At 55.6% G+C, this 25,803-nt stretch overlaps 1 protein-coding gene across 1 annotated transcript in view; it reads left to right on the top strand.

The window, feature by feature from the left end:
• Positions 1–25,803, top strand: part of NFATC1 (nuclear factor of activated T cells 1) — a 93,006-nt gene that overhangs the window by 49,052 nt on the left and 18,151 nt on the right. The window contains exon 10 of the mRNA XM_023761173.1: positions 11,936–12,625. Within this exon, the coding sequence (XP_023616941.1) occupies positions 11,936–12,625 (690 nt within the window). The remainder of the gene's footprint in view (positions 1–11,935; positions 12,626–25,803) is intronic.

The raw sequence follows: 25,803 nt of genomic DNA, 5'->3' as shown, positions 1-25,803 counted from the left end.
TGCTGCCCTGGGAGCGCCCCAGCCTTCCCTGCCTTCCTGGGCTGGGTCCACCAAGCCCTGTGGGGTTGTGACCGCTCAACACGTCCCTAGCCTGTGAGCTCCCCGAGAGCAGGGACCTCCACCTGCATCTGACTCCGGGCCTGACTGTGGGGCTGTCCTTGTGTGGTGTTTAAGATAAATAAATGAACAAATGATACACTAGAACTCCAGCAGCAGTTTTGTCCTGGTCTTTTCCTCGCCGTGCATTGCCGCCTCCTTAGCTTTGGAATTGAGTGTACTCACCCCACTAGCAGGTGGGAGTGGGCACGGGACCAGGTGCCTGCCCTTGTGCCTTGCCCCCGCCCCCCGGAGGTCACTTAGAGAGTCTCCACCCAGCACCCCCCTCACTGAGACCGATTGCCACCCTGAGTTCCGAAGACACACTGCCCCGTTGGGCTCGGGCGGGGGGAGGGGGTGGGAGAATAGGGCATGGCATTCATCAGGAGAGGTTCGCCTGATGCTAAGGTACTTTGGTCTGTGTCCCTCTCTCTCAGACCTCAGTGTGAGGCTGTAACGTCCTCCTCCAGGTTTGGGGGCCTTGTCCACCTGACCACGGCAGAAACGGCCTCAGGTTGCTGTTTGCTAATGGAGACAGGCAGATTCCCTTCAAGCTCATGAAATGTGCTGTTGAAACATACAAGACGATGGACATAAACCCATTTAAATCCTACCCCTGAAATTCATTTTCCTGTGCAAATGTGTAAGGTCAAACCTCATCTTAGGTTTTCCTTTGAAATTGGGTGGAAGTAAGGGGATGGTGGGGCTTTCCTGCTGTTGGCTCTGGGACAGGGACCTGGGGAAGGCACTGCCCTCACAGAGCCCCCAGGGCAGGCCGCCTGGCCTTTCTGGTGTTGGACGTGAAGGATGACAGTGTTGGTGGCCGGGCAGAGGCAGAGGCCTGGGAAGGACCCACACCTGTTCACCCTCTTGTTGCCTTCCCCACCTCGTGTCTCAGCTCTGATGTTACCTTCTATGACAGCAGATAACCCTCCAGCCATCAGCTCCCAGGGGTGACGCCCACTCCCACCCCTACCCTGTCACAGCCGAGTGCAGAGGCCACGGTCAGGTGGGTCGTCTGGCTGCTGGTCTGCGTGGGCTCAGGGTGGTCGGCTCCCTGACCCTCTCTGGGGGCTGAGTGTTTAGCGGGGAAAAGCTTCCAGGTAAAGGCAGGGCCATGAACAGAGGCACAGCTCCTAGGAGAGCCCTGCACTCACCCCGGCCGCCCGGGGGGCAGCACGCAGGGCAGAGCAGAACACTTGGTGGGATTCTAGAAAAGCTGCGCGCGCTCACACACAGCGGGAGCTTCCTCAAGGTGCTTGCTTGTCGCTGCTTTTATTGAACAGCACCAACGCCGCCTCTGAAAGGAAGCTGCTCCGTCCGCCCAGTCGTGCCCTGTGGCTGAGGCCCTGGCACCGCCACAGGACAGAGATGCTCCCCAGAGGCCCCTCGGTTCTCAGAGTTGTTCCATAGCGTCAGATGCGGGTCCCAGGGCCTACCTGGGGGTGGAGGCCCACACCCGCTGTTTCCCCGGTTGGGACCGGCAGGACAGGGGCGGGAGCTCACAGGATAAAAAGAATTCCAAGTTGGGACCTCAGAATTTCATAAAATGAGAAAAATAAATCATGACACATTTTTGGGGTCTTGGGGAGTTGGTGACAGGGCGGGGCCCTGCGGGTGAGGGGCCTGGAGCTTCCCTTTGTTGGGTCCCAGTGGCCAGGACTCCCCGGCTGGGGACCCGCTTGTCCTTCAGACACAGTCCCGGACGGAGGCCACGTGGTGATGACGACGCAGCTGTTTGTCCCCAACAGGACCTCTCGGGACTGAACCCCTGGGAGCGACCGCCGACCAGGGACAGAGGTGCCCAGGATGGCCCTGCCTGTGGGAGGGGGTTTGGAGCTGGAGAAGGACCTCCACCGAGAGGGGGGCCCTCAGCCGTCCTCTCATCGCTAGAGGGACCCCGGTTAAGTCGGTCACCCTGCTCCGAGGATGCCCTGATTGAAAACACATCTCCACCTCCAGAGGGAGAGAGGGGAGTAGATTTCTTGTTTGCATTACTCAGTTCAGACGTCGGAGTAGAGTGAGAAGAGGGGAGTGGCCGCGGGAACCGAGCCAGGTGCCACACGGATTGCCCCACAGCGGCCAGAGCAGGGCCTGAGTGGCAGACAGGTCTCTGCAGATCCCAGAGCTGTGGCTGACCATGTGAGGGCCCACCTCCAGCCCCCTTGGTCTGATGCCCGCCGGCCCGCCCCAGCTCTCAGGGCAGCTGGAGCGTGTAGATGGACCTGGACACGCAGCCTTCCCTCCGCCCAGCAGCCTCAACCGCACAGTGAGCTCCAAGTCCACCAAACGTTTTGGCTCATTTCCCCCCAAGTTCATTGCATTAAAGTTTAACCCCAAAGTACTTAGCGTTGTGTATGTGGTATACATCCTAACAGAGACTTCAGGTGGCCACTGGCTTCTGTGAGGTGTGCTGGCTGGACCTGAGCCCTGGGCCTCTCGTCTCCTGCCCAGAGCCCCTGCCCCTCACCCCGGGGACCTGCCTGGGCCGCAACTCATAAATGTCCCTCATTTTATAACAAAGAAATGAGCCCCTGGGAGCTTGAGCCGTTGGCCCCAGACACACAGGGGACACACACCCCTCCTCACTTAAGCAGCTGGCCCTCCGTGGGGCGTGCATGTCTGACCCCACGGCCAGTCCTCTCCAGGCCTGCAGGGCCCTGCATTAACCTTCAGAAAGGCTGCCCATGCCCCCTCTGCCGGGGACTGTTCTCATCTCTGTCAGACAGGAGCAGGAGGTGCAAGGCGGGGCTCAGCCAGGGTCCACGCTGGCTCCCAGGCCGGTGCCTCATCGCAGAACACCTGCGGGCTTTCAGATAAAGCAGATCGTGCCGATATTTCTGACCCACGCTGTGCATCCTGGGAACTTCCTCCTAAAGGCAGATGAAGCTGAGGGGGGACAGGTGGGTGGCCGGAGGGGATGGCAAGGAGAAGACGCCGTCCCAGTAGCCACTCCCTGCAGGGCCCCGAGACCCAGGACACTCAGCAGGCAGGCCGCTGTGGTCTGCAGCATAGCTGGTCCCATAGCATTCTGGAACCTTCCTCCCATGGGAGTAAGTTGGTATTGGGAGCGGGGCCAGCCCCCAGCTTTGTGCACCGGCTTTGACGTCACATCTCATTAAAGGCTCATTGAACCAAGTGACTGTTCTTATTAAATTCCTGTTTTTACTGGCTCTCGTGCTATTCCAGCCAGAAAAGGAGGGACCAGTGTCCTAATCTCTCTCCACATTTTAAACCTGATGGAATAGAGGTGCCCAGGTGATGCCCTGGGAGGGGTGTGTCCCCTGTGGCTGAGGGCCTGGCACCGCCACAGGACAGACATGCTGCCAGGAGGCCCCATGGTTCTGAGAGTTGTTCCACAACGTCAGATGCGGGTCCACAGGGCCTGACCTGGGGGTGAATGTCCACACCCGCTGTTTCCCCAGCTGGGACCGGCAGGACAGGGGCGGGAGCTCACAGGATAAAAAGGAGTGAGGACAAGGCCAGGTCTAGGGGTGACTGTGTTGCTCAACGTGTGATGGGGATCTGGGCCGCCGGCGGGGCGGGGGGGGGGGGGGGCGAGCAGGGAGGGGAAGCCGTCCACCCGCGCGCGGCTCAGGAAGCCTGTCTTTCCACGAAGGTTCCCTCCTCGCCTCTCCTGGCCTGCGTGGACCCAGCTTCTGAAGCATGTGTCTGGTCCGTACGTTGCTGACCTCCCGTCAGGGGGTCAAGTTGGAGCTGGGAGGGCCCCACATGTTAGAAGACAGAGAATTGGGGCACGTGCTGGAGGGGCTACCCTGGCCCGGACGGTCTGCGCCAGGACCCCAGCTCACACCCTGAGCCCTCTGACCCGGCGTTCCAGATCACAGGCCGCGCGTTGGAAGTGGGACTAGAGAGCCCTGGAGAGATCCGAGCGGGGATGGCCGTGGGACAGGCCGTGAGACAGGCATTGGGATCTGAACCAGAGGGAGGCCCGTTCCCAGGAAGCCTGTCCCATGACATCTCCACAAGGGGGTCTCGTCACGGCTGTAGGACACTTCCCTCCCACTCACCCTGGGGGGCCCCAGTGAGGCTCCCTGGGCCTCAGACCAGAGCCAAGGTCCTTGGCGCACAGCTGCTTGGAGGCAACCGCATATTGTGAATCCTGTTCCTTCCCACTCAGTTCTGGCAATTATTGATCTGGAAATTCGATCAATGTATTTTTTTATGTGTGGTCTATTTTGACTGTAATCTGCCATCAGCCTAACTGAATGACAGGTCCCCACATCAGCAAACCTGGAAATGATTGGCTGATGCCCACCTGTGGCCATGAAGTGGCACCCAGCCAGTGATGCGCTGACCACCTGGGAGCCTGGGTGCCTGGGGGTCCACCCCTGACGTCCAGCGGTCACTCAGGCTCTGGACCTGGAGAGTGGCCCTCCTGGCCCCATGAGCTGGCAGTTCACGTGGTTCCCATCTGCTTCCTCTCTCCTTCTCTGAAATGTCATGCCCTGAAGTTATCACTCTGGTGTGTGCATTGATGATAAAACTCGGCTCGAATGTTTGCAACAAACAGGAGATAGTCTGCTCTTTGTTTTCTGGGGTTTAGAACAAAACCTGTTTGCCCAGGTGTAGAAGGGACCTCCCTGGTAGAGTCTTTCAAGCTGCGACGGTTGAGGTCACGGAGACGTGCCCACACAGTGAGGAGGGACATGGTTAGAGGGTGAACCCCGCCTGCATCCAGCCCCTTCCGCAGTCCGGTGGTTAGCGTGCATCCTGTCCCTCGGTCCCGTTACTGCCTGGTGAGCAGATGTTACTGCAGATGAATAAGGGAGTCTATTGGGATCAGGCCGCCATCACACCACGCCACAGGCTGGGCCGCACACACCACTGCCCACAGTCCTGGAGGCCGGGATCAGAGGTCAGGTGCCAGCAGGGTGGGGACCAGTGAGCACCGCCTTCCAGGCTGCGGACGCCACCTCTTCCCTGTGTGGTCACACAACTGTGGGCAGAGTGAGATCTCTCTTCCTGTTAAGACCACAGCCCCCTCGGACCAGGGCCCACCACCACCCCCCACTTAGGACCCGTTTAACCTAAATTACCTCCCAAAGGCCCATCTCCAAATACAGTGACACTGAGTGTTAGGGCCTCAACCCATGGATTTGGGGACACAGTTCAGTCCGAACCCCAGAACTGGGCTGTGCTCCCCGCCAACTGTTGGCCCCACAGCCAGAGGCAGCTGTCAGAAGCAGGAGGGGACCCAGCAGTAACCCAGGTGTGGAGTCTGTGCCAGTGGCTTTGTTCCTGAGGTGCCCTGTGTCCCTCACCAGCTTGTAGGTAGACGCTATCTTTGTTGCAGCGGGAAACTGAGGCCCAAGGGAGTCTCGTGATTATCCCCTCGGCCGATAGCCTAGTGGGTGACGGCAGGACTCACTCCAACCCAGGCTCGCCCCACGGGAAGCTCAGGGCAAGGAACCGGGCAGGGCTGTGACCGTGGTCCCCCCTCTGAGTGAGGCGTGGACACTGTGTGTCCTTCCCAGGTCCATGTGCAGGAGAAGCATGTGAGGCTGCTCATTAGGAAGGAGTGTATCAGATAAAAGTGCACAAATAAAAGTGTCTGCCCTTTCTCAGGAAGCTCCTCCTGCCTTCATTTGCTTCCCCTTTCACCAGGGGTGGGGCTGCACTGGGGTCAGAGGCTGCACTGAGGTCAGAGGCTGCACTGGGACTGGAGGCTGCACTGAGGTCAGAGGCTGCACTGGGGTCAGAGGCTGCACCGAGGTCAGAGGCTGCACTGGGGTCAGAGGCTGCACCGAGGTCAGAGGCTGCACTGGGGTCAGAGGCTGCACTGAGGTCAGAGGCTGCACTGGGGTCAGAGGCTGCACCGAGGTCAGAGGCTGCACTGGGGTCAGAGGCTGCACTGAGGTCAGAGGCTGCACTGGGGTCAGAGGCTGCACCGAGGTCAGAGGCTGCACCGAGGTCAGAGGCTGCACTGGGGTCAGAGGCTGCACTGGGACTGGAGGCTGCCATGGGGAAGGGGCTGCACGTGACAGTATAGTTTGAACTCCGGGAATTCACACAGTGGGTTGCATTTGTATCTATTTAAAGTTCCGTCATAGTTTCTGAATAACACAGTTGGATTTGGGAGGTACTGTACTCAGGGGGCTGGGTCCCCAAACGTTTCCATTACAAAGGGAGAGAACACCTGTCTTTAGGCCCCTCGGGGCCACCACTGGTTAGAGAGGATGGGCCCAAACCCAGACTCAGGATGGAATTACTGGGGTTGCCCTTGAGGAGGGATGGGGCTGCTCAGAGAACAGGCAGGACACCGGCTTCCGGTGCTTGGTTCTGGGCTGAGCCCAGACGGGCAGGTGTGACCGGCCGGCATCCCCACACTGCTCCTCATGTCCACCTGTAGGCGAGGGAAGGTGGTCTGTGCACTCGGCATTTGACAGCGAAAGTGAAAAAATGTGCTCTGCGTGAGGACCCACAGGCCCTGACCTTCTGGACTCCCTGCCAGGCAGGAACATCATGTTGCCCCCCACACCCCAGGGAGTGGCCCCGACAACTGTCTTTTTATCCAAGAGGAAGCCTGGGGGTGGAGGCCAAGCAGGGACCAAATTTGATTTTGCACCAGCATCTTGTCACTGCCCAGGGCTGAGTCACTGTCAGCTCAGCCCACTGGCCGCCTTCGTTCTGTTCACCGATTGAAACATCCAGGCCAGGCCGGTGTTGCTCAGTGGTTGGGCATCAACCCGGAAACCAAGAGGTTGTTGGTTCAATTCTCAGAGCACATGCCCCGGCTGCAGGCTTGATCCCCAGGAGGGGTCATGCAGGGGACAGCTGATCGAGGATGTTTCTCTCTCATGGATGATGTTTCTGTCTCTCTATTCCTCTCCCTTCCTCTCTCTCTAAAAATCAATAAAAACATATTTTAAAAGAAAATGAAAAACAAACAAAAACAAAAATCAGCCAGTGGTGGCCATTTACAGATGCACCCTGGGTGACAGGCAGGGTAGAGATTAGCTGTTCACCCACCATCCGGGGCCCAGGCCTGTCGGCTTGCTCTCTGGGGCGAATTCTGAGAGGTGTCAGATGGGTGTGTGGGTGGGGTGACGGTGGCTGAGCCTCGAAGGGGCAGGGGCACATTGACTTCTGATGGTCTGTGTGAGAGGTATGGCGGTGGGGCCCATCTGGGGCCATGAGGACCGGGCCCAGAGCCTGTGCACGTGGCACTCACTCTGGGAAGGTGGGGGCCTAGGTGGCAGGTGGGCCTGCAGGAGCCATACCTCCCACACAGACCATCAGAAGTCAATGTGCCCCTGCCCCTTCGAGCTCAGCCACCAGAAGCCCCCTCCCCCCCCCATTCCCCTGGGGGAAAAAGGACCCCAGGGGGGAAATTTTCTGAAATCCTTTTTGCCCCCCAGCCCCCCTTTCCCGGGGGGGGGGGGGGGGGCATCCTAGGACAGAGCCTCGCCACTCTCATTGTCTCCAAAGTTGTCGTGTGCATGTGGCAGAGGGAGAAGACCCTGCAGCCTGGCTCCTGGAGACAGCGTCTCAAGGCTGTGAGGGATGCCCCCGGGGTGGGGGTGGGGGTGGGCCTGATGCCACCACTCCTGGGACGGAGCTCGGAGCCCTATCAGTGAGGCGCTGGTGTCAGGCACAGGGGGCCTCAGCGCCCCACACGGAGCAGAGTGCAGCTCCGGGGGAGGTGGGGCCTTCGGGTCAGACCCGTCTCCGCAGGGAGCGGTTGCTGGGCCGCGCTGAGGGGGGGCCCAGCGGCCCTGAAGACCAGCGCTGACCACTCCCCGTAGGCTGTCTGTAGCAAGTGTGGATTATAGGTGCCCCTCCGCTCACCTTGGTGTCCTTGACATGGTCTCCCGCTACCAGCCCTCCTGCCGGACCAGCAAGGGGTGGACGCAGGGAGCCTCCGTGCTGGGAGGAAACTGCTCCCGGTGGATGAGACCCGCCCGCCAGCAGCGAGACAGGTGCCACTGCTGAGGCCTCTGTGCGGACTGTCCTCCTCCCTCACTGACGGGAAACAGGAGGCATCTCCTCGGTGGCTGATGGACAGGGAGGTGTTCGTTTCCTTTGAAAACCACACGAGAAACAGGCACAAGCAGGGTCACTTCCGTGGACACCACAGGAGCATGGGCTGCGGCTCCATCCCTGGAGGGTCGTGTGTGCCTTCCCGAGTTACCACACGCCCGTCTGTCTCAGCCTGCGGCCAGGCAGTGTGTCCCGGAGCCCCTTCCTGGTGCTGAATCATCAGGCATCTCTGTCCTGGGGTTGTGCGGAGTCCCCGGAGCAGGCAGGGCAGGGATCACCTCCGTTACCTGCACTCCAGTTCACTCCCCAGGGGGGTCTGTCTCGTGGCCTCGTGCTGGGCCTCTGGAGCGGGCCTTGGGGTGAACGGGGAGCATGGTGCCAGCGGGGAGCAGACCACCTCGTGGGTGTAGAGTGGCAGCGGCTGCAGACACAGGGAGGGGTGTCTGAAGGGAGAGGGCCTGGTCGCCTGGAGTCCCCGGAAGGCTGGGTGGGCGGGTCCAGCCTGATGAATTCAGCCCTGCGTCCACGCTCCACCCTTCTGAAGCCATGGGGGTGCCCAGTTCCCTGTGTCGTGTCGTCCCCCACCCCCCCGGCTCAGCTGGGGACTCCCAGAGGCCCCCAACAGGTACTCTGTGGGATTTTCCCGGAAGGAGCCCTGGGAGCAGGCTGATGTGGGAGTCAGTGCTGGTGCCACGGGGGCTTTAACAGGTGGTCAGTGACACTGTGGCCGCCGAGCGGGCACAGCAGCCTGCTCCTGCCCATTGCAGGCGCCCGCTCGGCCGCGGACCAGCCCCCACAATCGCTGGCTTGGCAGCACGGCGAGTAGGTCACGCTGCTGGCGTTTCCCGGGCCGCTCTCTCAGGCTGCACCTTCAATGTGGTGCGGAGCAGACGGGTAAGAGGTTTAACGAGCTCAGGGGACGCATCATGAGAGACATACGGGCCCTCGTGCCTGGCTGACTCCGGGGCCGGACAGTCCCATAAGGCCCTTAATTTCAGTGCCAGGCATCCATGAACTCTGAAAGTTACCAAACCCGTGCGGACTTTTACCTTTGCTGCTCTGGACTCCCGATTACACGCAGGTGCCTTTGGAACGGGAGACGCTGGTCCCGCCGGGGGCGCATTTGCTCATGGGGCGTGTTTAGCAGCCATCGACCTGCCTCCTTGCCCACTTCTGGGTTCACAACATTCTGGGAACAGGAGGGAGGTTTCTGGTTGGGCCAGTGTCTGGACCTGCACCTAGACCACAGAGCCGGCCCCAGGGACTGTCCGAGGGTAATGCTGGCCAGCGTGGGGCTGCAGGGACCAGCCGCTTGGGCAGCCCGTCCATCTGCCTGGAGCTCAGCCCCTCAAGGTGGAGGAGCGGAGGCCGCCTTCGCACGCTCAGCTCTCCAGTGTGAAGCCTGGGGCTGCAGCTGTTCTCTATTAACTGTGAGGACGTCATCGCGGTCCCGGCAGCCCGGGTCTAGCTCGTCCCCTGCCTGTCTGTGGACACGGGCACGTGGCGGGGAGCCTGCCTGCGTCAGGCGGCCAGAGGGAGCAGAGGCAAGAGGCCCCAGCTGGGGTGCTCGCCAGCAGGACCCCATCACTGGGGGCCGATTAGGAAGTTAAGGGAGACCCTGGGTGCCACCTGACCAAGCCGCACGTCCTGTTCCGCACACGCTCGGGGCCACAGGCCACAGACACGCACGGCCTCATCACAGGGTGGCGGTTCTTCTGGACACACACACCCGCCCTCGGGAGCCACCTGCCTCCCAGTACTCCCAACTGCTGGCCGGCCCAGGGCCTGCGGGTGTGTCACCGATGTGATCGACGAGGAATTAACATTTACTCCGGAGGACGGCCAGCTCTTCTTGTCCCTTCTGCAGCCACTGACAGGCTCCTCGGGACAACAGGAGGAGAGGAGCCCTTCGTCCTGGGCCCTGACCAGCAGTGCTCTCCTGAAACAAAGGAAAGCCCTCCCCCACCACGAGCGGAGCTGTGGAGCGATACGGGGCGGGCCAGGCACTGTGCACAATACCTGTGTCTGCTCACAGCCCGCCAGTGCCCCCTCGGGCACCCACGCAAAGTCTGCCCACGCTCCGTTCATCCGTCGGGCTCGCCTGCCCCCCAGCACTTGCCAGGTCAGCCGAACTGGACCCAACGTGCCTCAGGCTGCCGGAGCGCCCAGGCCCCCGGGTGGAGGCAGTGTGGCCTCCTCGTACGCAGCCTGAAGGCCTCGCAGCTCTCAGCCACACGCGGCTTCACTGAGCAGCACCTGGGAGTCACCGACCGCGGTTGTGGCGATGCTGGGTAGAGGCCTCGTAACTGCTGTGACCCTGTGTTTCCTCCCTGCCTTCCACTCACTGTCCACACCGCCCAGGTCCACAGACTGTAATCCATGCACCCTGGTCTGTGTGCAGAGGACATCTTAACGACGGATGTGTGATGTGAGTCCAGCTGGGACACGCTGTCCCGTGGGTGAAACCCCGGAGCTGAAAGCTCAGGCGTGGACCTTCACAGGGGATCACTCGCTGGGAACCGTCCTCACTGTTTAGTCTGAGTGCCGCCTTCACGTGAGAGACAAGGAGCCCAGCAAGCGGACGCCTGCCCCAGGGCACACCTGTCCCAGGGCACACCTGCCCCAGGGCACACCTGTCCCAGGGCACACCTGTCCCAGGGCACGCCTGCCCCAGGGCACACCTGTCCCAGGGCACACCTGCCCCAGGGCACACCTGTCCCAGGGCACACCTGTCCCAGGGCACACGAGGCAGCTCCCACCCAATGTCCTCACCCAGCTGCTGGGGGACCCACGGGCACCCGGCCACGGGGCAGAGCAGACAGCACACTTGCTGGGTCAGGACCTTCCTTAAACATTTTGTCTCAAGATGTAAATACGCTTTTAGTTGCTTAAGGAGGAGGCTGTCTGCATAGGCCCCAGGCTGTGACTGAGGGGTGTCCCTCAAATGACAGCTCCTTGTCACACTGCAGTCTTTGAAGCTGCACGGGCACCTGCTGGGAATGTGTGCGATCGCTGTCACTCAGAACAACCCGACCACCGAGATGTCTCTGGAAATGGGCATAAATGAAGACGACGAGAAAACAGGACACGGGAGGCGAGCGCGGAGGCAGTGGCCCGGGGTAGAGACGGAGCCGAGCCGAGGCAGCACACGGGCACCGTGCGCCTTCCCCCGACACCCCCTGCAGGACCTGGGCCTGCGGCACCCTCTCCTCTTCCGTCTGCCTTCAGCTGCATCCCAGCCTGTTCTCAGCCTCGTCCGCTTCCTAGTGAGGAGACGGATGCACTCGAAGCAGCTCAGAGCCTCGCCCGCGGGCCAGGGCGGCGGATCACGGCTTGTTCTTCAGGAGTGGAAGCCGAGGGTCCGGAAGGAGAGACGGCCTTTCCGTTCCTGGCGCTGACGGCTCCTCTCCTGACGCCGCCGTCGGGTGTGTGCGCTGCACGCTTGTCCTCACGCTCACCGCCTGCGCAGACACTTATCAGATGGCGGCGGTAGCGCACAGATGCAGCCGTGCGTCCAAGTTCACATTCTCACTTTGATTGCTACAAATCCGTGGGCCCTCGGGTCCAGGGCTTCTACTGCCATTTGCAAATGGATTTTTATAGCACATTAGTGCCGTGGGAGATTCCAAGGAAAATAGTTTTCTCGGTATTAGAAGCAGCTGTGGCTTTCGGAGCCGATGACTCACGCCCTCCTTTTTAATTGGGTGGGAGAACCGGGCGGGAGACACAGGGCTCAGTCACGACGCTGTTTGTCTTCAGAGGGTGTCCTGGCCGCAGCCCGCCCCGTCGCACCCATCTGCAGCCGTGTTTATGTAACGTTTTTTTCTTCTCACAGTTCCAACCATAAAAACAGAGCCCACCGATGACTACGAGCCGGCCCTGACCTGCGGACCAATGAGCCAGGGCCTGAGCCCGCTCCCGAAGCCCTGCTACAGCCAACAGCTGGCCCTGCCGCCCGACCCGGGGTCCTGCCTCGTGGCCGGCTTCCCGCCCTGCCTCCAGAGGAGCACCATGATGTCTCCGCCGCCCAGCACCAGCCCGAAGCTGCACGACCTGTCCTCCGCCCCCTACAGCAAGGGCATGGCCAGCCCGGGCCACGGCCCCCTCGGACTTCAGCGGCCAGCCGCGGGGGTCCTCGCCGGCCCGGAGATGCCCAGGCCCGTGGGTGTGCACCCCGGCTCCCCCCAGCAGCCGCCCCCCGCCCTGCTGCAGCCACAGGTGAGTCCACAGCTGAGCAGCAGCCGTCCCCCGGGTGGCCAGCCAGCACTCTGTCCCCACAGCCCCTCGACTGCACTGCCATCCGGTACCCAAGAGCCGACCTGTTTGCAGTCCTGCAGCCCAACCCGCCCACCCGGGATGGGCCACCAGCCGCACCAACTGCCGAAGGTTCCGGAAAAAGAGCCTGCAGCCGCCCGGCCTCTGCCGCTGCCCGAGGTGCGTGAGGACAGTAATCAGGGTCTGGCCCCCACTCCCGTATCGGTCAAGCGAGAGCCTCAGGAGTTGGACCAGCTGTACCTGGATGACGGTAAGTGCTCGCGGCCGCAGGTGGGCGCCTGGCTTTGCACCGTGTGAGTGTGCGAAGGAGGGGTGTGCGAACTCGCTGCTTGGCGGAGGAGTGCACCCCGGCTCCTGAGCCCCAGCACGGCAGGCGGCTCTCCCTGCAGACGTGTCACTGAGCGTGGCAGGCAGGACGATGGTGTGGAAATCTCAGTGCCATGGCCTTCCTGTAAATAGTAACAAGGTGCCCATGGTGGTTCGCAGTGTATTTATGTAAAGGGCCGCCATTTCCTTGGGCACAAGCTGGGCTGCGGCTGAGGGCAGCAGGCAGTCCTGACTTGCACCTTGATCACCATGGTCTGCTCGCTAAGCGCCGGTCGCTAGCACTTTCCTGGGCTGCGAGCACAAACGATCCACATAAGTGTAAGTTGTTTCCCGGACCTGGGCACGGACGGTCCAGCTGAAGGCGAGTGGGGAGCGGTCAGGGGCGCATACCTCTCCTCTCGGGGTGCTGCCCTGGCCTCCATCCCTCCTGGGCGAGGGCAGATGCCTGGCAAGCCCCTCCAGCCTGTGTCCCGTGACCCTGGCACCTCAGGGGCAGCCGCAGCCTTTCCCAGGAGGTGTGCTCATGACTGGGCAATGTTTCACATTCAGTGGACTCACAGGTGCTGGTTCTGCCCTTCGAGAAGGTGCCAGCATGGGAGGTGCTGGCGTGTGAGGGGTGCCAGGGCCACGGCCCTGGGCCAGCCTCTGGGCCCCTCTGGACTTGGTTCGCCTGATGGCAGGAGCCAGACTTGGTTGAGAGGTCAAAGCTGAGTAAGACAGTCACCCTGAATCCCTCAGTTCAGGGGACAGCTGTTGTCACACAGGCCCAGCCCCATGGTGCAGCCTCTGCTGATTGCCCTGCCCCTGTCAGCCTGGTGGGGTGCGGGCCTGGAGCTCCGGGTGCTCAAAGACTGCACCCTCCTGCTCCTCTGGGCTCTGATGCCCACCTGGTGCCTCCGATGGGCTCCTGCTCCCCCTGTTACTCTCCCAGCTGACACCAGGCTCCAGTCCTGGAGGTCCTGCCTCCAAACATCTTTCAGACGCCTGTGTCTCTGCATCAGAGTCCCCACGCTGCTCGCCTATGTGGTCATATTCTATCAGGTCGTCTGCTCTTCAGTTTCCCCAAATACTCCTCCTGCTTTCCCTGTGATCATGGTCATCTGTAGAACAGTGTAGGAGTCGCTCCCTGTCCTCAGCCTCCTGCCCCGGCCGCACACACACTGCCCCTCCACCATGCACGAACCGCCCCTGGTCTGCCCACTTGTCTCCAGGTCACACACGTGGTCCTGGGCCCCCTGAGAGGTCCCTCGGCCCAGCCCAGTGCAGCTTCGCGCACGTAGGTTCTGTCTGCTCCGTTTGAGGCCACATTTGAGGGCCTTATTCCCCTAAGTCTCCGTCGTCCCAGGACAGTTATAAACAAAGCTTTTCAGTGTAGCCCAGGACGGCAAAGCAATGTTCGTTTTGGGGTCAGGATTGGGACCGTGGTTAAGACAGCTGTGCCAGAGGCCTCCGTAGAAAGCAGTAAATGATGTCTATAAATATGCGCCTCTTTCATGCACACCCCCCCCCCCCATATGTGACATTTCATTGCTGATTCTCAGTCAGAACCACGCGGGGAAAGCCTCGAGCCCCTGCAGAGTACCTGCTGGCCTTGGGCCCCTTACAGAGACTCTGATCCGCCCCCACGGGAGAGCAAATTCCCCTTGGCCCATTAGAGCTGGTGGTGGGTGCCCACGGCTGACCAGCCTCTGCCATGGAACAGCCGTTCCCGGAGGCTGAGGGTTCTGGGATGCAGCCTCCCACGTGTTAGGCTTCCCTCGATGGGGCTCCCCGGCCCGAGGGGCTGGAATTGGTCCGAGCACACAGGCCTGATGACCCTGCCTGGTCCTGGCAGTGGGAGCCACACCTTGTCCGTCCCCGTCAGAAAGCAGAGCCGATGCCTCTTGCTGTCTGAGCAGCTGAAGACTCCCGAGCCCGTAGGCATTTGGAATATAGCTGGGCCCGGCTCTCCCCGGAAATCTTGGGGTACTTAACGCTGTGCAGCCACCGTGAGGAGAAAGCACCTGTCTCACCAGAGGGTGGGCAAACTGCCTGCGGAGAAGTCAGGGCTCCTGGGAAGATCTTTATTTATTTATTTTTATTATTATTATTGATCCTCTCCCTAGGATATTTTTCCATCGATTTTTAGAGAGTGGAAGGGAAGAGAGAGAGAGAGAAATGTCGATGTGAGAGAGAAAAATCAATTGGTTGCCACCGGCATGCAGCCCAACCAGGGCCAAGGATCAAGCCTGCAACCAAGGTACGTGCCCTTGACCAGAATCAAACCCAGGACCCTTCAATCTGCAAGCCAACACTCTATCCACTGAGCCAAACTGGCAGGGCATCATGGGAGGACCTTGAGGCCAGGTTTTTGTGCCAAGCTTGACCCCTCAGAACCTGGAACCCGCCCTCTGGTTAGAGCAGCGATGTCCATGCAGGTCAGACCCGGGACGGTATGACATCAAATCGAGGCCACGCCATGAGCACAGGGACCTGAGCCTCCAGCCTCCCACCCCACATTCTGAGGGCGTTTGGGGTGGGTTTGCACTGTGGTTCCTTGATGTGGTGGTTGGAGAGAGTGATCGTGGGTGTGGGCAGAACTACGTTGCTTTCATAAGGCTTGCGTGGTGCGTCAGCTCCGTGATCTGATGCTTTGCTGGCCCCCATGTGAGATTCTGTGTAACAGAGGTTTTTTAAAATTAATTTGTCCAACGAGGACACTGTCAACATTCCTGCTTATTGTGGGTGGAGGAGGGTTCCGGAGGGTTCCGGAGGGTGCCAGAGTGTGTGCTCCGTGTGTTGGGAGCACTGCCTCGGCCTGCGAGGGTGGCCAGGGCTGATCCTGGGCAGGGAGGGGAAGGGTGGGCAGCAGGTGTGCCTTTGCCAGGAGGGTACCTGAACCACGTATCCAGGCCAGCGTGTCACCTGCCCCACGGACTTCACGGTATCTCTAGAACATATTGCTCAACCTTTTGGAGTTGCAACACCTTATTGTGGTATGACCTCTTCACCCAGTTATGTTCCGTCATTCTTCCCAGAAAATGCGCCTCAAAGGGAATCCCAGCTTATTTTAGGATGTCTTTGTTTGGGGTTGTTTCTACTCTCAGGTTTTGTTTCAAAGGTACTCGGCCCATAAATATATTTCAATTACAGTTTATTCTTTGGTTTAACAATATTCCTCAGACTTTGGCTCTCAGTTTAGACTTCCCGATCATGGTAGAACCACAAGAGTACGTTTTTTAAAGATTGGTTTTATGGACCTCATGTTATTTGAAATGTAGATTTTAAAAATGTGACATAAAAGCTGCACGTGAGCCATGTCTCCGACAGGATTTCTGTGGATTGCGGTTGTCGAGAGCGGCACGAGGAGACCACCCCCTTCTGGGAAGGGAATGTCCTCGGTTTACTCACGTGGAGCGTGCAGTTCACCCCCACGTACCCGCACCTGCATCATTGCTTATGTGCCCCACTTTCATACATTCGCTGGAAGCATATCCCAAACATTTCTGAAGCACACGGTGTAGTCCAGCATTTGTGTGAAGAGGACCTGCACCCCAGTTTGGCTGAAACGGAGCCCCTTCTTAGAGCTTTACAACTGGAACGATGGCTCCCAAGGCGTTGGCTTGTCTGCCGCCAAAGCCCCCTGTTGTCACCTCGACCTCCCTGCCGCCTCCACCACAATCCACAATCGGCCCTTTCAGCTCCTCCAGGAGCTCTAGGGTTTCCAGAAGTCTCGATGTCATTAAAGCAGCAAGCAGGTGGACCAGGCGGCCAGGATCGTGTCTGCCCCGAGTCTGGGCCGCGAGCCCCTCCGCCCCTCCTTTCCTGAGCTTAAGCTGCTCTGGGAGACAACAAAAGGCTTTCCTCATGGAAAGTTTTACTAACCTGGCCCGGCGCCCGCGTCTGAGGCCTTCCCGTTCCCGACGATGATTGAAAGAGTCTGTATTACGGTGAGCAGGCACGCGGCGTCGTTAATATTGTGCACGTTAATATTGTGGACGTCCTGCCACACGACGCAGAGGAGGCTGAGCTCAGCTGTGCACCTAGTTCATTAGGGTCCAGCCTGAATGACGTGGATGTCTGCATGGCGGTCACCAGGCGTAAAAACGGCACCGCGTGCCACACAGAGATGAGGACTGCGGCCGGTCGCCGTGGGAGCCCAGCAGCTCTACAAGTCGCTCTCTTGAGACCCTGCGAGAGGAGCTCATCCGGTTCCCAGCCTGGAGCTGCAGGCCGTGGAGCGGGACCTCGAGCTGCCCCCTTCCCGGGTGCCACGGCGGCCTCTCCGCATGGTGTGTGCCTCTCTGGGACGTCAGAGTCTCTACACAGAGATGTGGAGCCGACCTCCCAGGGACTCTGTGCCTTCGAGGGGCTCAGACATTGGCTTAAATACCTTAGTGTTTGTCTAGATCAGCGGTGCTCAACCTGTGGGTCGCGACCCCTTTGGCGGCCGAACGACCCTTTCACAGGGGTCGCCTAAGACCATCCTGCATATCAGATATTTACATTACGATTCATAACAGTAGCAACATTACAGTTATGAAGTAGCAACGAAAATAATTTTATGGTTGGGTCACAACATGAGGAACTGTATTTAAAGGGCCAGAAGGTTGAGAACCACTGGTCTAGATAAACCCGACCATCACCTGCAAACCACCAGCGGCTGGCGGTTGGTGTGAGGACCGTCTTGCTAACCTGTGGAGGCTGAGACAAGCATGGTCTCTGCTGTATCTTGGAAGGTGTGTGTGTTCGTGTTGGAAACCCGTTGCCGTGGACTCCCGGGCAGCAGCAGGTGGGGACCTGCCCCTGGGCGAGGAAGGAATGGAAAGGCAGGCACGGCTCTGCATGTCCGCTGAGGCAGGTTGTCCGTAAATAGGGCTGTGACGGCAGCATGTCTTCTGTTCCTTCCTCGGTGGGGGTGAGGGGCTCCGGCGCCTGCGAGGTCCCGGGCACTTGGCTCAGCCGCCTGGCACACACGTTAACGATAAGCTCAGAATGCTTTGAGAGACACGCCTTTCTCACAAGCCTCGTTCTGCAGCCCGGTGATTTTCTGTGCTTGGAAGGGAATTTGGTGGGTTTGCTTTCAACGAATCAACCCTCTTCTTTCTCTTTTAATGAGAGGTCTTAGCTCATCCCCTTCTTTAAATGGAGAGTTGTTTGAGGTTATTAATTTGAAGAAAAGAAATGGGGCGGGGCAGAAGGAAACAAAAAGGAGGAGCCAGGGGTCTCGTGCAGCCTGGACCGGCAGCACCATTCAGAGCTGTTTGGTGCCGAAAACACTCGTCCCCAAGAAGCAAGAGGGAGCGGGAGCTGCTGGTCAGGTAGGACTGACTGCGTGCGGGCAAGGTGGGCCCGCTCGTGACTGGTTGCCCTTTGTCACAGGCGAGCTCTGAGCAGTAACAAGGTGTCTGTGCGTGAGCACGTGAGCGCTGCAGGGTTGTGTTGTCGGGGTTTTTCGTGAGATACACCGTTTCCTCCTGCAGAGAGGTGGGCGCCGTCCCAGAAGCACTCAGGTAGCTTTGTCTTCGTTTCGGACCAGTGTGCGGCGGTGGCCCGGGCTCTGCGTGCTCCTTCTCTGATGCTCGTACTTAGGAACGAGCGCTCTGCACAGACGCTCTCAGATCTGTGAGCCGGCCAGTAGCATACCACTGCGCTGTGTCACCGGAGCGTGAAGCCACAAAGCAGGGCATTTAGCAGCACAATAGCCACATTCACAAAGCCCAGCTGTTGATAGACCGTCAGGGCTTGGCGTCTCTTCGGGGAGCGCGGTGACCAGGGCAGTGCCGGGCTCTGTCTACATCTGTCGGACAACTGTGTTTTCGCAAGTGGGGCCAAGGCCCTGTAACGTGAGCCAGGCACTTGGCTCCGTGCCCTGCCGCTCCAGGCGGAGAGCCAGCTAAACACGGGCACTTCCAAGTGATCCTCCTGATACAAAAGTGTGGCCTCACGTACGGATTCCCGAGGAACCGTATTCACCGGCTCACCGATGTCCATCAAGTCCAGAGAAGAGCACAGACATTTGCAATTGTACTAATTGCCTTCCCGTCAGAGCTGAGGGAGTTGTCCCCAATCCTCGGTGACACAGTGTTGCCAACTCACAGAAAACCAAACGGCAGTTAGTAGTAGTCAGTACTGGATGCGTGGCCTTCAGTACTTCCCCAACTGACTTTTATATATATTCTCTCCGTTTTCATACCCGACCTTACAGCAGTCCTCTGGGGCAAAGCTGCCCATGGTAAGCCCACCGGGCAGAGAAGGAAACTGAGGTTTAGGCAGAAATGCCATTAGACTTGCTCCGCAGAAGCACAGGTGATGAGTGACAGACCCAGGGACACTCCCTCAATCTGCCAGCTCTGATTTGAACAGTCTGTCTGCTCTACCAAGGTTTAGCTATATTGCTGAATATTCCCTCCCCGCCCCCCCACTAGAAGTGTGACCAGCAAAGATTCCTGGTCAAAAGTCTAGCTTCCAAGTGCGAGTGGGCCTTGGGAGCTGAAGAGGAGTGTGGTGTCTATTTTTCTTCATCAGAGAACTTCTGGTGATTAACTGAGGCACATTTGGTAACTCAAGAAGGCCTGGAGGACAGATGGGACTTCCAACGTGATGGAGAGAGGACCTTGGTGAATCCCTCCCCCCAAAAGCAATAAAAATACTGACAAAACTCTCAAGTCAGTAATTTCAGAGTCTGGAAATTACCAAACAGGCAGGACAAGTGAGAAACATTTATTCGTGCAGAACTGGGCCTTGGTGAGGAGAGGACGGCCTGTGATGTTTTAACCTGGGCTGTTGCCCCCCCCCCCCACCTCAGCTCCATGAAAAGCGAGCACTTCACAGACAGTGCCGGAGATTGGCCTCTTTGGGGGTCCCATTAAGAACCCCATCCCCACAATACAGTCAGTATTTTGACTCGTCATGAGCTCCCTGGAAAAGCTGCATTCCTTGGGTATCATCAGAAACAATGGATGCTGGCCCTGGCTGGGTGGCTCAGTCGGTTGGAGCATCATCCTGTGCACCAAAGGGTTATAGGTTCAATTCCTGGTCAGGGCACATACCTAGGTTGCAAGTTCCATCCCCAGTCAGGGTATGTCCAGGAGGCAACTGATCCATGTTTCTCTGTCACATCAATATTTCTCTCTCTCTTTCTCTCCCCCTTCCTATCTCTAAAATCAATGAATGTGTCCTTGAATGTGTTCTTGTGTGAGGATAAAAAAAAATTATGGATGCTGGAATTATGCTCATTGGAGCTGCCCAACACTGTGGTCTCAATTGGAACAAACAGGGACTAAACCTAACTAGATGACCACGGCGGGAGCGGGGGGGGGGTGAAAAACGCTGACATATTCCTGGGGACCTAGAAGACTGCACATGTGCACACAGATGTGCGCACGCTCAGGGAAAACCTGGGGAAAGAGAGGGCTCCAGTCATTCACCTCTGGCTGACCTTGAGACCCTGCACAAGCACGAGTGAAAGCTAAGGCTGACTTGTGAATTCCCTGCAACACACAGATCTCCTTGACAAATGGCCTAATGGCATTTAACTGACTGACCATTAAACTACACTAACCTGAGGGTGACCCCTAGAAGCCTAGTTTAAACATAAAAGCAAGATATTTTTTTAAAAGGACAGAGAACTTAGTGGCCACACAATTAGTTCAGAAAAGTCACTAATCAAGTGAACAGCAACAGGGAGAAAAAAAGAGTCCACAGTAACAACACATCATGGGGGAAGGGCTGTTTCTGCTACAATATATTATCTATAATGTCCAGTTTCAACCAAAAATTATGAGAAACACAAAAATACGTCTTATATGTGGGGGCGGCGAGGGGGGGGGGGCGGGGGGCGTCAACCCACAGGCAACAGAAAGTGTCCCGAGAGGGCTCTAGTGTTGAACTTAGTAGCCAAGGCTTCAGATCAGCTACTATATAGTATATGTTCAAAGAACCAAAGGAATCAGTGTTTAAAGAGTTTGAAAGTGAGTATGACAACTCTCACTAAAGAGAGAATTTCAGTAATGATTTAGAAATTTTATTTAGAAAAGAGCTAAGTAAAAATACTAGTGTGTAAAAATACAATAACTGAAATTAAAAATTCATTAGATTGGAGCTCACAGAGTAAAAGAACCAACAAACTTGAAGGAAGGTCAATGGATTATGCAGTCTAAGGAATAGAAAGAAAAAAAGAAAGGAAAGCGAACATGGGTACATCATAAAGCATACAAGCATATGCTTAATGGGGATCCAGAAAGAGAGGAGAAAGAATGGGGTAAAAAAATTGAAGAAATAATGGCCAAAATCTTCTCAATTAGATGAAAAACATTATTCTATACATCCAAAAAGGTTAACAAATTTTAAGTAGGATAAAGTCAGAAATTCACACCTAGACACATCATAACCAAACTGTCAAACATCAAAGAAAATGAGACAGTCCTGAAAGCAGCAAGAGAAAAACAAGACACCAGGTACATAGATGCCTCAATAAGATTAACAGCTGACTCCTCTTGAGCAATCATGGAGGCCATAATGCAGTGGGATGTCGTATTCAAAGGACTGAAAGAAAAAGGCTATTGGCCAATAAGTCTGTATCTAGCAAAAGTGGCTTTAGGAAAGGAGACATGAAGCTATTCCCAGAAAAGCAAAGATACAGAGAATTTGTTGCCAGCAGATCTGACCTACAAGAAGAACTAAAGGGTGTCCTTCAGGTAGATGGTAACTCAGATCAACACAGAGAAATAAAAAGCACTGCTGAAAAGAATTGCATAGGTAAATAAAAAAGACAGCATAGGCATATTTTTAAACTTTTTTCTTCTCCTAATTTTTTAAAAATACATAAGACAATCATTACAAAATGTTCCGATGGGCTTATAATATATAAATACATTGTTTGTGTGACAATAACAGCACAAAGGAGGGCATGGGGAAGGAAGCTATATCAGAACAAAGTTTCTATATATTATTAGAAATAAGTATTAATCTGAAATTGTTTTACATTAAACTGCATATTGTAATTCCTAGAGGAACCGTGAAGAAAAACAAAACAAGATCAAAAAAGGCATTTAAATGATATGCCAGGAAAAATATATTTAACATGAAAGAAGGTGGTAATGAAAGATCATAGGAACAAAGCCACTACAAACAAAAAATAAAAATAAATAAAAACCACAAGATGTGAAAAACAAGTCGTAAAATGATAAATGTAAATCCTACGGTCCAATCACATAAAATGTAAAAAATTAAATACTCCATTAAAAAGGTGGAGCTTGTGAGACTAGATTGGGAAAAACCCCACAGAACCCAACTATATGCTGTCTACAAAAGACCTGTTTTAGATTGAAAGCACAAGTAGGTGAAAGTAAAAGGGTGGATAAGGTATGTCATGCAAATAATGACCAAAAGAGATCTGGAGTAGCTATTCTAACATCAGACAAAATAGTAAGGACCAAAAAATAATGTTACTGGAGACAAAGAGGGCATTTATAATGAGTAAAACATAAATTGAGTAGAAAGATATAACAATTATGAATATATTTGCACCTAACAACAGAGACCCCATAATACATGAAACAAAAACTGGCAGAATTGAAGGGATAAATGGAAAGACAATTGAAAAATAATAGCTGGAGATTTTAATATTCTACCTCGATAATGGATAGAACAACTAGACAGAAAATCAGCAAGGAAATAAAACAATTGAACAGTCCTGTCACCAGTTTGACTTAAATAACGTCTGCAGAACACTCCACAGAGTGCATGCGTGAGGACCGTTCTCCAGGACAGACTTCCTGCTTGGCCATAAGCCAAGCGTGGATAAATTTTCAAGATTAATTTTGATCACATGGGAATTAATCTATAGAATCAACACAGTCCCTGCCAAAATTCTAGCAAATTTTTTTCTCAGAAACTGATGAAATGATCCTAAAATTTATATGAAATTTCAAAGATCCAAAATAGCCAAAGCAATTTCTAAAACAAAGAACAAAGTTGGAAGGCTCACACTTGTATATTTCAAACCTCACTACAAAGCTGCAATAATCGAGACAGTGTGGTATTGATATGATACAAGACATGCAAATCAATGCAACAATAGAGAGTCCAGGAATAAACCCTTATATTTTTGGTAAATTGATTTTTAACAAAAGTGCCAAGCCATTAAATTGGGGCAAAGGATAGCCTTTTAAATAGTGCTGGGACAAATGGATACATACATGCCAAAAAAATGAACTTAAACAATTAACTAGAAATTGATTATGGAATTAAATATAAGAACTAAAACAATAAAGCTTAGGAGATAATATATGAGAAAATCCATAAATTAGGCAAAGATTTTTTTTTAGATATAATACCAGAAACACAATCCATAAAAGAAAAAAAATTGATAAGTTCACCCTCATCAAAATTAAAAATGTTGTGCTTCAAAAGATACCATCAAGAAAATGAAAATATACCCTAGCTGGTTTGGCTCAGTGGATAGAGCATCAGCCTGTGGACTGAGGGGTCCCAGGTTCGATTCCAGTCAAGGGCGTATATGCCCAGGTTTCGGGCTCGATCCCCAGGAGGGGGCGTGCAGGAGGCAGCTGGTCAATGATTCTCTCTCATCACTGATGTTTCTATCTCTCTCTCCCTCTCCCTTCCTCTCTGAAATCAATAAAAGTATATTTAAAAAAATGAAAATACAAGCAATAGACCAAGAGAATATATTTGCAAAACACATGTCTGATAAAGGGCCTGTATCCAGAATATACAAAGAACGTTGTATCTCAACAGTTAAGACAAACAGCTTAGTCAAAACCTGGGCACAAGACGTAAACAGGCTTTTCTCCAGAGATGATACATGAATGCCTCCTAAGTGCATGAAGAGATACTTGGCATCGTTAGTCACAGGGATGCAAAAGAAATGCCAGTGCAAATGAGATAACATTGCTCACCCACTGTAGTGGCTGTAATAATCAGGGAGACAACAGCCGATTTGGGAGAGGATGTGGAGAAATTGGAACTCTCACGCATTACTTGTCACTTTGGCAATGTCTTTAAAAGTCGAACAAAAATTTACCATTGGACCCATCAGTTCCGCTGTTAGGTGTCTACCCACGAGAAACGAGCACGCACGAGCCCGAAGACTCGCACACAAATGTTCTCAGCGGTAGTATTCACAGTAGCCCAACCTTTGAAAAACCTAAACATCCAGCAACTGGTGAATAGCTAGGAAAAGGGAGATACACTGGTATTCATACTGTGGAGTATTATTCAGCCACAAGAAGGAGTGAAGTACTAATTCATGCTAGGACATGGGTGAATCCTGGAACGGTGATGCTGAGTCAAAAGGGCCAAACACAAGAGACCCCACAGTATATGGTTCCATTTGTATAAAAATGTCCAGAAAAGCAGAGGCAGAAAATCGTTTCCAAGGATGAGTCCGGGTCTGCTTCTCCCGTACAGCTCAAGGCACTTCTCTCGAAAGGAGTGTTTAAGGTTAAGCGTCGTTTGGTAATGTGCTTAATGGGCCTGTAACATGCTCTGCACCAAAGGAGACCGGGTGTGTGCAAAGCTCGGGCCGGTGTGTGTCACGCAGTTTTCAGTTTGTGCGGGGAGCACATGTGGTCCCAGGACTCGTTCTTTAAGGAGTGTTGGGAGAAAATTCTAGCTCTGTGTTAGACGGGTCCTCTCAGCCCTGTACGCCATGCTGATGGTAGAATTTCTCTTAGGAAATAAACACATGTGCCTCTCTGTTACATACTGTTCAGTTAAATTAAGGGCTTTCTTCAAAGCCTGGACCGAGATGATGGGAACACCTCCACCTGTTGCCCCAGCAGGACGGACGCCGTCCCGTCCTCTGACGCGGGCGATGGAGGGTCTCTGTGCCGTTAATGTAGGTTGGGCACGCGGAAGTTCGAGTCCCTTTACCTTTTCAGTTTGAATTTTGAAACTGGGTTCTTCCTTCCTTCCAGATTATAATATAAGGAACAAAGAAAGCCTTTGAAACTTCCGCCCTTATCACGCCCAGGGACCTCAGCTTAATCACGGCCTGATACTTGGGACAATAGGCCAGTCAGCCAGGCCCCTCCCTCCGAGCACAGTGATGGCTCCCAGGGCCCAGACGCTGGTTTTCTTTTGTCCCAAAACGGGGGCAGACAGTGCAGGATGCGGTCACCTCCGTGGGCCGGGGCGGGTGTTATCGGCCCCCAGCCCGTCCTCCCTCCCGCCCTGGGGTGAAGGCATGCCCGGCCAGGCCCTATCAGGCCCTCACAGCTGCTGTTATTTCAGATACGGCAGGAAGTGGGCCCTGGAAGACAGTGGGAGCTCAGAGCCCTCAGGAACATCTAGAAATGTCTGTGATTTACCCGGGGCCCTGGCTGCAGTCCAGCCGTCACAGGAGGGAAGAGGGAAAAGCACAGCAGAGACGCTGTCTGGCTTCGCAGACAAGCGGGGAGCTTTGCCATCGCCTTGGGGCCCTGGCCGGCCAAGGGCTCCAGGTGGTGAGGCCGGCAGCTCCCTCTGCCCTGGGGGGCGGGATCCACACACGGGCAGCACCCCTGAGCCTCCTTCTTGGACCGTCTCCTCCACCCTCTCTGCCCATAAAAGGGGCAAGTCTGCAGTTTTGTCCTGTGGGTCCCTACAGATGACTTTAACAGGGTTGAGCTTTGCCCCAGCGGAAACCAGGTTGGAAAACCCAGGGCTGATGTTTGTGAGGTCGTGTTTGAGGGCAGAGCAGTTCTGTGCAGACGGGTCCTCTCCTACTCAGCTCGGTCCAGGCGGCTCAGAGCTGCCTGAAAGACACACGCTCTGCGTGGCCCTGTCCACGGGCGAGCGAGCGTCTGCCACCTCTCCCTGCTCCTGAGCGTTTGCTCTGGGACCGGTGTTGAGCGAGGGGCCCAGATGCGACAGTGGCTCCGTCAGCGATCTCGCTAGCATCTGCGAGTGTTTAGTGCGAGAAATTACATTTTAGGACATTTCCTCTTAATTACGGCCCAGGCGAGATTGGTCGGGGTGGAAATGTACTGAGGTCACGTGTCGGGGCTGCCGTGGTCCCGGGAGGGGGAGCCGTGCTGTTTGCTGCTTTTGGCGCAGCTCCTGCTTTCACAGCGTCAAACTCAGTCGCCTTTATGTGCATTTTCCTTTTCTTCCACA

This window comes from Myotis lucifugus, unplaced genomic scaffold, assembly GCF_000147115.1.
Source record: "Myotis lucifugus unplaced genomic scaffold, Myoluc2.0 scaffold_200, whole genome shotgun sequence".
In the NCBI taxonomy this organism is placed as follows: domain Eukaryota; kingdom Metazoa; phylum Chordata; class Mammalia; order Chiroptera; family Vespertilionidae; genus Myotis; species Myotis lucifugus.
The sequence above is the reverse complement of the archived record's forward strand: the minus strand, read 5'-3'. Positions and strand labels throughout refer to the sequence as shown.